The following is a 12,648-nucleotide window of genomic DNA, read 5'->3' on the forward strand; positions in this document are numbered from 1 at the left end:
TCTCCCGCAACTGGGGGTGCGAGGAAAAGGCTCAGAATTCCGAGCCCACCCGCTGGCGGTGATGCAGGGCAGTCTGGAGCGACTGCTGATGCTGACATCTGGTCCGGACTGAAGGACCTGACAACGATTACGGACATGTCGTCTACTGTCACTGCATATGATTCTCTCAACATTGATAGAATGGTGGAGGATTATATGAGTGACCGCATCCAAGTAGGCACGTCACACAGTCCGTACTTATACTGGCAGGAAAAAGAGGCAATTTGGAGGCCCTTGCACAAACTGGCTTTATTCTACCTAAGTTGCCCTCCCACAAGTGTGTACTCCGAAAGAGTGTTTAGTGCCGCCGCTCACCTTGTCAGCAATCGGCGTACGAGGTTACATCCAGAAAATGTGGAGAAGATGATGTTCATTAAAATGAATTATAATCAATTCCTCCGCGGAGACATTGACCAGCAGCAATTGCCTCCACAAAGTACACAGGGAGCTGAGATGGTGGATTCCAGTGGGGACGAATTGATAATCTGTGAGGAGGGGGATGTACACGGTGATATATCGGAGGGTGAAGATGAGGTGGACATCTTGCCTCTGTAGAGCCAGTTTGTGCAAGGAGAGATTAATTGCTTCTTTTTTTGGGGGGGTCCAAACCAACCCGTCATATCAGTCACAGTCGTGTGGCAGACCCTGTCACTGAAATGATGGGTTGGTTAAAGTGTGCATGTCCTGTTTTGTTTATACAACATAAGGGTGGGTGGGAGGGCCCAAGGATAATTCCATCTTGCACCTCTTTTTTCTTTTCTTTTTCTTTGCATCATGTGCTGATTGGGGAGGGTTTTTTGGAAGGGACATCCTGCGTGACACTGCAGTGCCACTCCTAGATGGGCCCGGTGTTTGTGTCGGCCACTAGGGTCGCTAATCTTACTCACACAGCTACCTCATTGCGCCTCTTTTTTTCTTTGCGTCATGTGCTGTTTGGGGAGAGTTTTTTGGAAGGGACATCCTGCGTGACACTGCAGTGCCACTCCTAGATGTGCCCGGTGTTTGTGTCGGCCACTAGGGTCGCTAATCTTACTCACACAGCTACCTCATTGCGCCTCTTTTTTTCTTTGCGTCATGTGCTGTTTGGGGAGGGTATTTTGGAAGGGACATCCTGCGTGACACTGCAGTGCCACTCCTAGATGGGCCCGGTGTTTGTGTCGGCCACTAGGGTCGCTAATCTTACTCACACAGTCAGCTACCTCATTGCGCCTCTTTTTTTCTTTGCATCATGTGCTGTTTGGGGAGGGTTTTTTGGAAGGGCCATCCTGCGTGACACTGCAGTGCCACTCCTAGATGGGCCCGGTGTTTGTGTCGGCCACTAGGGTCGCTAATCTTACTCACACAGCTACCTCATTGCGCCTCTTTTTTTCTTTGCGTCATGTGCTGTTTGGGGAGGGTTTTTTGGAAGGGCCATCCTGCGTGACACTGCAGTGCCACTCCTAGATGGGCCCGGTGTTTGTGTCGGCCACTAGGGTCGCTAATCTTACTCACACAGCTACCTCATTGCGCCTCTTTTTTTCTTTGCGTCATGTGCTGTTTGGGGAGGGTTTTTTGGAAGGGACATCCTGCGTGACACTGCAGTGCCACTCCTAGATGGGCCCGGTGTTTGTGTCGGCCACTAGGGTCGCTTATCTTACTCACACAGCGACCTCGGTGCAAATTTTAGGACTAAAAATAATATTGTGAGGTGTGAGGTATTCAGAATAGACTGAAAATGAGTGTAAATTATGGTTTTTGAGGTTAATAATACTTTGGGATCAAAATGACCCCCAAATTCTATGATTTAAGCTGTTTTTTAGTGTTTTTGGAAAAAAACACCCGAATCCAAAACACACCCGAATCCGACAAAAATAATTCGGTGAGGTTTTGCCAAAACGCGTTCGAACCCAAAACACGGCCGCGGAACCGAACCCAAAACCAAAACCCGAAAAATTTCAGGCGCTCATCTCTAGTGATAATGCTTTGCAGTTACATCTTTCCTGGCTTTAATCAGCGTAGGAATGACTTCCTCCGGAATGCCCTTTTCCTTCAGGATCCGGCGTTCAACCGCCATGCCGTCAAACGCAGCCGCGGTAAGTCTTGGAACAGACAGGGCCCCTGCTGCAGCAGGTCCTGTCTGAGCGGCAGAGGCCATGGGTCCTCTGAGATCATCTCTTGAAGTTCCGGGTACCACGCTCGTCTTGGCCAATCCGGAACCACGAGTATTGTTCTTACTCCTCGTTTTCTTATTATTCTCAGTACCCTTGGTATGAGAGGCAGAGGAGGGAACACAAACTGACTGGTACACCCACGGTGTCACTAGAGCGTCCACAGCTATCGCCTGAGGGTCCCTTGACCTGGCGCAATATCTCTCTAGTTTTTTGTTTAGGCGGGACGCCATCATGTCCACCTGTGGCCGTTCCCATCGATTTACAATCAGCGTGAAGACTTCTGGATGAAGTCCCCACTCTCCCGGGTGGAGGTCGTGCCTGCTGAGAAAGTCTGCTTCCCAGTTGTCCACTCCCGGAATGAACACTGCTGACAGTGCTAGTACGTGATTTTCCGCCCATCGGAGAATCCTTGTGGCTTCTGCCATTGCCATCCTGCTTCTTGTGCCGCCCTGTCGATTTACATGGGCGACTGCCGTGATGTTGTCTGACTGGATCAGTACCGGCTGGTGTAGAGGCAGGGATTTTGCCTGACTTAGGGCATTGTAAATGGCCCTTAGTTCCAGAATATTTATGTGTAGGGAAGTCTCCTGACTCGACCATAGTCCTTGGAAGTTTCTTCCCTGTGTGACTGCCCCCCAGCCTCGAAGGCTGGCATCCGTGGTCACCAGGACCCAATCCTGTATGCCGAATCTGCGGCCCTCTAGAAGATGAGCACTCTGCAGCCACCACAGCAGAGACACCCTGGTTCTTGGAGACAGGGTTATTAGGCGATGCATCTGAAGATGCGATCCGGACCATTGGTCCAACAGGTCCCACTGAAAGATTCTGGCATGGAACCTGCCGAAAGGAATTGCTTCGTAAGAAGCCACCATCTTTCCCAGGACCCGCGTGCAGTGATGCACCGATACCTGTTTTGGTTTCAGGAGGTCTCTGACTAGAGATGACAGCTCCTTGGCTTTCTCCTCCGGGAGAAACACTTTTTTCTGGACTGTATCCAGAATCATACCAAGGAACAGTAGACGTGTCGTCGGAACCAGCTGTGATTTTGGAATATTCAGAATCCAACTGTGCTGGTGTAGCACCTCCTGAGATAGTGCTACTCCCACCAACAACTGCTCCTTGGACCTCGCCTTTATTAGGAGATCGTCCAAGTACGGGATAATTAAAACTCCCTTTCTTCGAAGGAGTATCATCATTTCCGCCATTACCTTGGTAAACACCCTCGGTGCCGTGGAGAGTCCAAACGGCAGCGTCTGGAATTGGTAATGGCAATCCTGTACCACAAATCTGAGGTACTCCTGGTGAGGATAGTAAATGGGGACATGCAGGTAAGCATCCTTGATGTCCAGGGATACCATGTAATCCCCCTCGTCCAGGCTTGCAATAACCGCCCTGAGCGATTCCATCTTGAACTTGGATTTTTTTATGTATGTGTTCAAGGATTTCAAATTTAAAATGGGTCTCACCGAACCGTCCGGTTTCGGTACCACAAACAGTGTGGAATAGTAACCCCGTACTTGTTGAAGTAGGGGCACCTTGATTATCTCCTGCTGGGAATACAGCTTGTGAATTGCCGCTAGCACAGCCTCCCTGTCTGAAGGAGTAATCGGCAAGGCAGATTTTAGGAACCGGTGGGGTGGAGACGCCTCGAATTCCAGTTTGTACCCTTGAGATACTATTTGCAGGATCCAGGGATCCACCTGTGAGCGAGCCCACTGATCGCTGAAATTTTTGAGGCGGCCCCCCACCGTACCTGGCTCCGCCTGTGGAGCCCCACCGTCATGCGGCGGACTTGGAAGAAGCGGGGGAGGACTTTTGCTCCTGGGAACCTGCTGTTTGTTGCAGCCTTTTTCCCCTACCTCTGCCTCTGGACAGAAAGGACCCGCCTTTTCCACGCCTGTTTTTCTGAGTCCGAAAGGACTGTACCTGATAAAACGGCGCCTTTTTAGGCTGTGAGGGAACATGGGGTAAAAATGCTGACTTCCCAGCAGTTGCTGTGGAAACTAGGTCCGAGAGACCATCCCCAAATAACTCCTCACCCTTATAAGGCAAAACTTCCATGTGCCTTTTTGAATCTGCATCCCCTGTCCACTGGCGAGTCCATAAGCCTCTCCTAGCAGAAATGGACAATGCACTTATTTTAGATGCCAGCCAGCAGATCTCCCTCTGTGCATCTCTCATGTATAAGACTGAGTCTTTTATATGCTCTATGGTTAGCAGAATAGTGTCCCTGTCTAGGGTGTCAATATATTCTGACAGGGAATCTGACCACGCAGCGGCAGCACTGCACATCCATGCTGACGCAATAGCTGGTCTAAGTATAATGCCTGAGTGTGTATATACAGACTTCAGGATCGCCTCCTGCTTTCTATCAGCAGGTTCCTTGAGGGCGGCCGTATCCGGAGACGGTAGTGCCACCTTTTTAGACAAACGTGTGAGCGCTTTATCCACCCTAGGGGGTGTCTCCCAACGTGACCTATCCTCTGGCGGGAAAGGGAACGCCATTAGTAACTTCTTAGAGATTACCAATCTTTTATCAGGGAAAGCCCACGCTTCTTCACACACTTCATTTAATTCTTCTGATGGGGGAAAAACTACGGGTAGTTTTTTTCTCCCCAAACATAATACCCTTTTTAGTGGTAGCTGGGTTTATATCAGAAATTTGTAACACCTCTTTCATTGCTTCAATCATGCAACGAATGGCCTTAGTGGACATTAGACTAGACTCATCGTCGTCGACACTGGTGTCAGTATCCGTGTCGACATCCGCGTCTGCCATCTGAGGTAGCGAGCGTTTTAGAGCCCCCGATGGCCTTTGAGACGGCTGGACAGGCACGAGCTGAGAAGCCGGCTGTCCCGCATTTGGCATGTCGTCAAATTTTTTGTGTAAGGAGTCGACACGTGCACGCAATTCCTTCCATAAGTCCATCCACTCAGGTGTCTGCCCCGCAGGGGGTGACATCCCTTCTATAGGCATCTGCTCCGCCTCCACATCATTATCCTCATCAAACATGTCGACACAGCCGTACCGACACACCGCACACACACAGGGAATGCTCTGACAGAGGACAGGACCCACAAAAGCCCTTTGGGGAGACAGAGTGAGAGTATGCCAGCACACACCAGAGCGCTATATAATGCAGGGACTAACTGAATTATGTCCCCTATAGCTGCTGTTATATATACTGCGCCTAAATTTAGTGCCCCCCCCCCCCCCCTCTCTTTTTTTACCCTTTTCTGTAGTGTAGACTGCAGGGGAGAGCCAGGGAGCTTCCTTCCAGCGGAGCTGTGAGGGAGAAATGGCGCCAGTGTGCTGAAGGAGATAGCTCCGCCCCTTTTTCGCAGACTATTCTCCCGCTTTTTTATGGATTCTGGCAGGGGTAATTATCACATATATAGCCTCTGGGGCTATATATTGTGGTATTTTTGCCAGCCAAGGTGTTTTTATTGCTGCTCAGGGCGCCCCACCCCTAGCGCCCTGCACCCTCAGTGACCGGAGTGTGAAGTGTGTATGAGGAGCAATGGCGCACAGCTGCAGTGCTGTGCGCTACCTTGGTGAAGACTGATGTCTTCTGCCGCCGATTTTCCGGACCTCTTCTTGCTTCTGGCTCTGTAAGGGGGACGGCGGCGCGGCTCCGGGACCGAACACCAAGGCCAGTTCCATGCGGTCGATCCCTCTGGAGCTAATGGTGTCCAGTAGCCTAAGAAGCCCAAGCTAGCTGCAAGCAGGTAGGTACGCTTCTTCTCCCCTTAGTCCCTCGCTGCAGTGAGCCTGTTGCCAGCAGGTCTCACTGTAAAATAAAAAACCTAATTATATACTTTCTTTTTAGAAGCTCAGGAGAGCCCCTAGTGTGCATCCAACCTCGACCGGGCACAAAATCTAACTGAGGCTTGGAGGAGGGTCATAGTGGGAGGAGCCAGTGCACACCAGGTGACCTAAAAGCTTTCTTTAGTTGTGCCCAGTCTCCTGCGGAGCCGCTATTCCCCATGGTCCTTTCGGAGTTCCCAGCATCCACTAGGACGTCAGAGAAAAGGATTTACCGGTAGGTACTAAATTCCTATTTTTTTTCCCCCATGTTGACAGATGCCAGTAGTTCTAACTTTGAAGAAATTTCCTCTCAGCAGAGCATGTAGACTCTACATGCTCTGCTGAGAGGAAATTTCTTCAAAGTTAGAACTACTGGCATCTGTCAACATGGGGGGAAAAAAATAGGAATTTAGTACCTACCGGTAAATCCTTTTCTCTGACGTCCTAGTGGATGCTGGGAACTCCGAAAGGACCATGGGAAGACTACATTGGCTGGGAGGATAAATCCTCTGCAGCATATGACACAGTGTCCCTGGACATAGCTAAAGGAGACCACCAAACACTACACACACACACCAGACAGAGTTTCCCCCTCAAGAATGGCAAGAGAGACACAGAGATTGGAGCCAACCCACATACAGCGCTTTTATCAAAGGTAGACCCCTTGTCAGCGCACCTTAATAGGACACACAGTCTTAATACAGCCTCCCCTCCCTTCTACAACCCCCTGGTACCGTGTACAGATAGCTGGAGTTGCTGTGGAGGGACCTGTTCTTCCTCTCAGCGCTGTGCAGGCAGGAATATGGCACTGGAACGCTGCTGGGTCCGCTCTGAGGAGAAGCTCCGCCCCCTTAATGGCGCTGTCTCCCCCTCTCTTCAAGGATTATACTGGCCTGAGGAAAAATGTGCTGGCTGAGATCCATGGACCCCGACAGTCTTCTGGACCAGTGTGGAGGTAAGCGCTGGCCCAGGGCGCCCTTCACAGCGCCGCACCATGTGCCTCTGAGCCTTCGCAGGAGCGCAGTTAATACTGCGCTGCCTCCCCGTTGCCGCCATCTTCACACCGACCCCCCGCTTGCTAGGGAAAACGGTGTCTCACTCACCACATCTTCAGCTATGTAAGGGGTTGGCGGCATGCTGCTGGGGCGAGCGGTCCCCTGTGGCGGAGAACGATCCGACCCTTCTGGAGCTCAGTGTCCAGTCAGCAGAGACAGTGGCTCAGACCCCGCAGGGCGGACACCGTTTCCCCCCTTAGTCCCTCGCTGCAGGGAGGCTGTTGCCAGCAGCCTCCCTGTAAAATAATAAACTCTAAAAATAAACTTTTCCAGAAAAGCTCAGTAGAGCTCCCCCTAGCTGTGACCGGCTCCTCCGGTCACATTTTCTAAACTGAGTCTGGTAGGAGGGGCATAGAGGGAGGAGCCAGCTCACACTCTCAAACTCTGAAAGTGCTAATGGCTCCTGGAGGACCCGTCTATACCCCATGGTACTAATACGGACCCCAGCATCCTGTAGGACGTAAGAGAAATTACCATTTATTTTATAAACTTATTTTTTTAATAGATGTTTTTAAAGACGACTGAGGACTAGCAGCAGGATTTAATTTAATACAATACACAATAAGCAAACTTAACAAGCCTAAATATAAAAGTAGCAAAGACATTTCATGTAAATTTGTACATTTGGATTTTTATTTTGGGAAGAATCTCAGTATAGAAGTGTCTGATTTGTTATAGCAATGTTGAAGTGGCACAGGAATAAAACCCAACAAAATGATACAGTACATAGCTGTAATTGAGCAAAATATATGGATAGTCAGTATATACCCAAAGGTGAACATAGCTCATTAAAACACATATCCTTTCCAGCAGGTATTTTACGCAATCACAAACCTTTTAAAAATAATAAAAGACAGAGTCACATCATTTACACGAGAGTGCATACCAAGCCAGCTGCACTGTCCCACAGAATGGGGAAAAAATATGTAAAAATAAACGGAAGTTGCAAATAAACTGGAAAATGGTGAACCCAGGTCAACTGAAGCTTAAACTAATGACTAGGTTCATGCAACTTACATGACACATGCCTCTTATAAAGTATTGCTGGGCCAGGAAACAACATTATTTACATGTTGCATACAGTGGGGATATGAAGCACTCTGTAATGCTGGCCAGAAATGGACCAATCATGTAACTCTGTATTGATATGTCAGTTATATAATTATGTATCAGCCTTCTGTAGGAATGCCTGGTCATTGATAGGAATAGCCAACATAGTCAGCAATGCACTACCCACACAAGCTAAAGGTTGTTTGTTTAAGATTATTTAACATCTCTTAAAAACAGTTTTTGATCATCTATGACTAACGAGTAATTTTCATTTTATAAATTACACAAAAAATGTGTTTTATATGGCTTAGTTATAGTTCTGTTAGTCTGCAGGACTCGGCATAGGTAAATATATTTATATTTACTGATTACAATGACTACTCCTACTGTGTGCATATTTCATTACTACTAATTTGGTAATTTGGGCGTGCAGCGTATCCTCACAGCCACTAGGTGCTAGTCTCTATCCGTATATTGCATACAGCCATGTAACATAGGCTACATACACTTCCATGGGGATGGGATGCACATGTGATCTAAGGCTATGCAGTACGCCCAGTGTATCACAGGATGGACCGTGGACACAGTGAAATAGTGCTTCAGTGCTCCATGGTCCACCCTTTATTCACACCGAGCACTTGCGCTTTGTATGGCCTTGGTTTATAGGGACTTGTGATTTCTATGTCAATGTCCTAGCTGCAGTCCCAGGCGGTGTAAATCTCTGCTCTGGGCCTGAAAACTGCTTATGTGTAAATAGCATAAAACACTCCCTAATGTGAAAAAAATACAAAAACAGCAGCATCTTTCTTCCAATGATTGTTAGGGCATCCTTAATTGCTACAAAACATGTATTAAAATAAATGGAATTTCTTTTTATGTTCTATTTTCTAAACTGGCCCCCCCAAAGACAGACTCTGGAAATAAGCCGAGACATCATAAAAAAGGGAAACAAAACATTTATATTTTCAAATGAAATAAAATCTGCAGGAAGCACAGCAGCAACAGAAAGAGAAAATAAAACTATTTACAACTCAGCTGCACAAACATAAGAACTGATTGGACCCTACAGACATCACAATAGATTTCATCCTCCTAAGTTACACTTAATGTTATATCCCACCTGTACAGCTACCATTTCAGGGTCCTTCAGCCTTTACAATAAGAATAATGCCCTCCTTACAGAGCAAAACAATAAAAACATATTTCTGAAACACCAAATCTAATGGTGCCTGCGTGTGACTTTGTGTAGTGTCCTAGAGGTAGCAACACAACATTTCTAGCCTTGAGGCTTTCTTCAGAAAAATTAGAAGGTTGCAAAATGTTAGAAGTCCAGTGTTCTAAAATGTTGGCCTAATGGTCGGAAAAAGGGTCAGACATAATTGATGTGGCAAGTCATTTGAGTGGCATAGCATAGTCTGGTATTCCATGTATAAGTCTGAGGACTACTGCCAGTGTCTAGGGATGACGTCAAAGTATGGAATGGACTAAGACTAGCTAAAATAATAATTGGCAAGTGTATTTCTTAAATAACTTAACACAAAATGTCACTAGTTGAGATGAAGATGACAGGAGAATGAGGCCGCTATGCCTTGATGTGGTACTTGAAGGACACCGTTGTCTGTTTCGCTGCCAGCTCGGCCTACAGTGGGGCCTTTTCATAATGAATGTTCTAGTGTTCTAAAGGCTTCTCTGGAAAGGCTGAAGGAGAAATGTTGTTTCTCATGTATGGGGCTTTAGCCCTCTGACATCCCCCTTCCATCCCCCAGAAAATAAAAGGTTCTAAGGTGCAACAAATAAGGATATGACACAAAAGTGAACAAATATCCTCACAAGGCAGGTCACCATTCTGGCTACATAGTAATCATTCACAGAATTAGTTGTTTTCATGTGCCTTACCATTAAATATGTAATCACTTTTTGTACGATTACCCTGGATACAATAAAAAATAAAAGATATACCCAAATCTTCTGCTCCTCTTTAATGTAAACATCACCCTGCATCTGCTGCAAGACACGCAACTTGCAGCCCCACCAAACTATCCCTATGGCATCCCTACTGCCCTCTTACAAGTGTATAGGTTGATTCAAAAACAATTAACCGCTTTGCAGCTACAGGGGAATGCAATTCTTTACAGTCCCTGGAGGTGAAGAGGTTAAGCATCAGGTGGTTTGAAAATAGTGGAGTCATATTCAGTACTGCTTCATAAGGCAGCAAGGATTCCTTCTGCTGATCAAATGCCATACAATGACGCCATCCTGTGCCCTCAAAAAGTTACTTGCCATTCTGGCAACCAAGGGGGAGCTGAAAGAGGCCGATCTAGAGAGGCTCACGAGAAGCTCTGGATGGGGTGACTGACTCGCATACATGCCCAGTAAATGGCACGACCCACACAAATCAGTACCAGCAGCAGCAACAATGCCCACGTAGAGTAGATCCCACCATATTTCTGCGCAAATGTCCATGTGCCAGCCTGAAAAACAGAAGAAAGGCCATTATGTAAGCATGATAACTATTTATGTAGACAATTTCATTGTGGTTTATCAGTATAAGAAAGGGGATACTGACCACAAGTCCAGCTGCAGCCAAAGCAAAGCAGAATGCCATTGCGAAGCAGCAAGCACATCTCTTTCGTGGGTATCTCAGTCCAATGGAGGAGCTGAATGTAGAAATAACAATGAGAATGACAACATCCCGGGACCCCTCCTCCCCCCTGTACCAACGTCTCACTCTGACACTTACACTTTCCGGCAGTGTGGGCAGCGCGCCAGCGTCCGGTCTGAAAAATCTGTCCACTGAGGAAGGAAGAGCGGATAAAAATAAGCTGCCATAATGACAATGCCAAGGGCAAGACATCAGACTACATACAATTAGGAGCAGCTTTACCTGCAATACTGTACTAGCAGCAGCCTATGTAGTCTATTCCAAAGTCTAACTGCACAAATCCATATATCAAATATACACTCTGGGTTTAACTGTGAGTTGCATATAGCAGACTTTTCACATACTGCACACGTGCCCCAGGTTGCAGACGCAATTTTGTTAACATACGCACATTTCAGGGGGACGTGCATCTCTATGGGCACTAAATGAGAGGACACAATGTGAACACACAAAAGAGAACAGGCAAATTCAGACTACTCTTCTGCAGCTAACATGGGATAAATGCTAATGATAATCATGTAGTATTATCTTGTGTATGAAAGAAGTCGGGTGGGGCGAAGCGTATGCATCAGAATGTTCATATAGTTGCATTGGCATTCCGTTTGCAATCTGTATTCAGAATGCGCTCGCAATTCGGACTTGTGCGACTCACAATCAGGACACCCAGTCACCCATGTCTGTCCCTCTTCTTGCATTCTCTCTTCCCCCTTGCTTACAGAGCCTTGGAACCTGTCTTCTGCACTCATCAACTATCCGCCAGAGCAGAGTTTGTGGTTATGGTGACTGCATATACATATATGTTATATATACACAAATGTTTATTAAAACGTCTAACATGTTTATGTTGGTTTGTATCCTGCTATATTCTGCTTTTGTATTGTAATGTGTATGCTCTGAATATCCTGTTATGCTTGCACCCCATACATAAAGAATAATAATAGTATATGGTCTTCCTAGAAATATATGTATGTAACCTTCCTGTGTGTACATATATGCTCAGTACACATTAATGAAACAAATACCGAGCATCTATTATACTTGCACATACAGGCAAGTAGATTACTTTATCCATAAAACTATATTTACAGGGGCTATAACAGAACAAACACAAATAGGCAAAAACAATGTATGCTGGATTATACACAGTACCAGAAAATTGTTCTTGCAGTGTCCACAGATCACTCTGACTCCAACAGGCTGTGGTTCTGGGCTCAGGGGCCCGGCATGTACAGGGCCCAGGTTAATGATTCGTTTACTGGTAAAAACAGAGACCTTATAAATTTCTAACTGAAGACCAGTTCTACATTATAGTGGGAAATTCAATGGTGTATCGCGCCGGCTGCGCTTCATATCTCCCTTCTATAGTGACGGGAGATCGGGGAGCGCAATTTTTCATCCTTGTCTCGCCCAAACAGACATGGTCAAATGGTTAGACCAGATCAAAGTGCTGGGGGTGACACGAAAGATGCCATTAGGGTGCCCATTTCAGCTCACCACCACAGAGGGTTGTGAACTGAAATGCTGGCAGTGGGAGCTGTTCGCGCCCGAAAGGAAAAAGTCGAATTGCTCTGTTGGGCACCATCTAGTGTCTGCCAGCGAGATAAACAATTGAATTACACCCATAGAGACAGTCTAGTGAACAAATAGTATTTATGCCCAATCCCCACATATAATTATCCCAGTATATTCATACTGAGTTCCTAGCCAGTGCTCAGACACCATTCCCTCTCCCGTACTGCTCACCAGTATGGTCTGGGACAGGCTATCCGCTGAGAGGTAACTTTACAGATCAGCAAGCAGTTGCAGGGACAGCGCACGTACTTCTTTCCTTGGGGGGCATTCTTTATGGGCTGCAGGATTAATAAACAATGATTACAGGAGGAT

The 12,648-nt window shown here is 46.9% G+C and overlaps 1 protein-coding gene across 2 annotated transcripts in view; it reads right to left on the minus strand.

Moving 5' to 3' along the window:
- Positions 1–9,040: 9,040 nt before the first annotated feature.
- The window catches only part of PIP4P1 (phosphatidylinositol-4,5-bisphosphate 4-phosphatase 1), a 71,421-nt gene continuing 67,813 nt past the window's right edge, over positions 9,041–12,648 (minus strand). For both annotated transcript variants that reach the window (XM_063913472.1, XM_063913471.1), the window contains exons 3-7: positions 12,508–12,614; positions 11,914–12,019; positions 10,843–10,895; positions 10,669–10,759; positions 9,041–10,573 (exon numbers count right to left, since the gene is read on the minus strand). In XM_063913472.1, coding sequence (XP_063769542.1) covers positions 10,430–10,573; positions 10,669–10,759; positions 10,843–10,895; positions 11,914–12,019; positions 12,508–12,614 — 501 coding nt within the window. In that variant the 3' untranslated portion in view covers positions 9,041–10,429. The remainder of the gene's footprint in view (positions 10,574–10,668; positions 10,760–10,842; positions 10,896–11,913; positions 12,020–12,507; positions 12,615–12,648) is intronic.

The sequence above is a fragment of the Pseudophryne corroboree genome, chromosome 1 (assembly GCF_028390025.1).
Source record: "Pseudophryne corroboree isolate aPseCor3 chromosome 1, aPseCor3.hap2, whole genome shotgun sequence".
NCBI lineage: Eukaryota > Metazoa > Chordata > Amphibia > Anura > Myobatrachidae > Pseudophryne > Pseudophryne corroboree.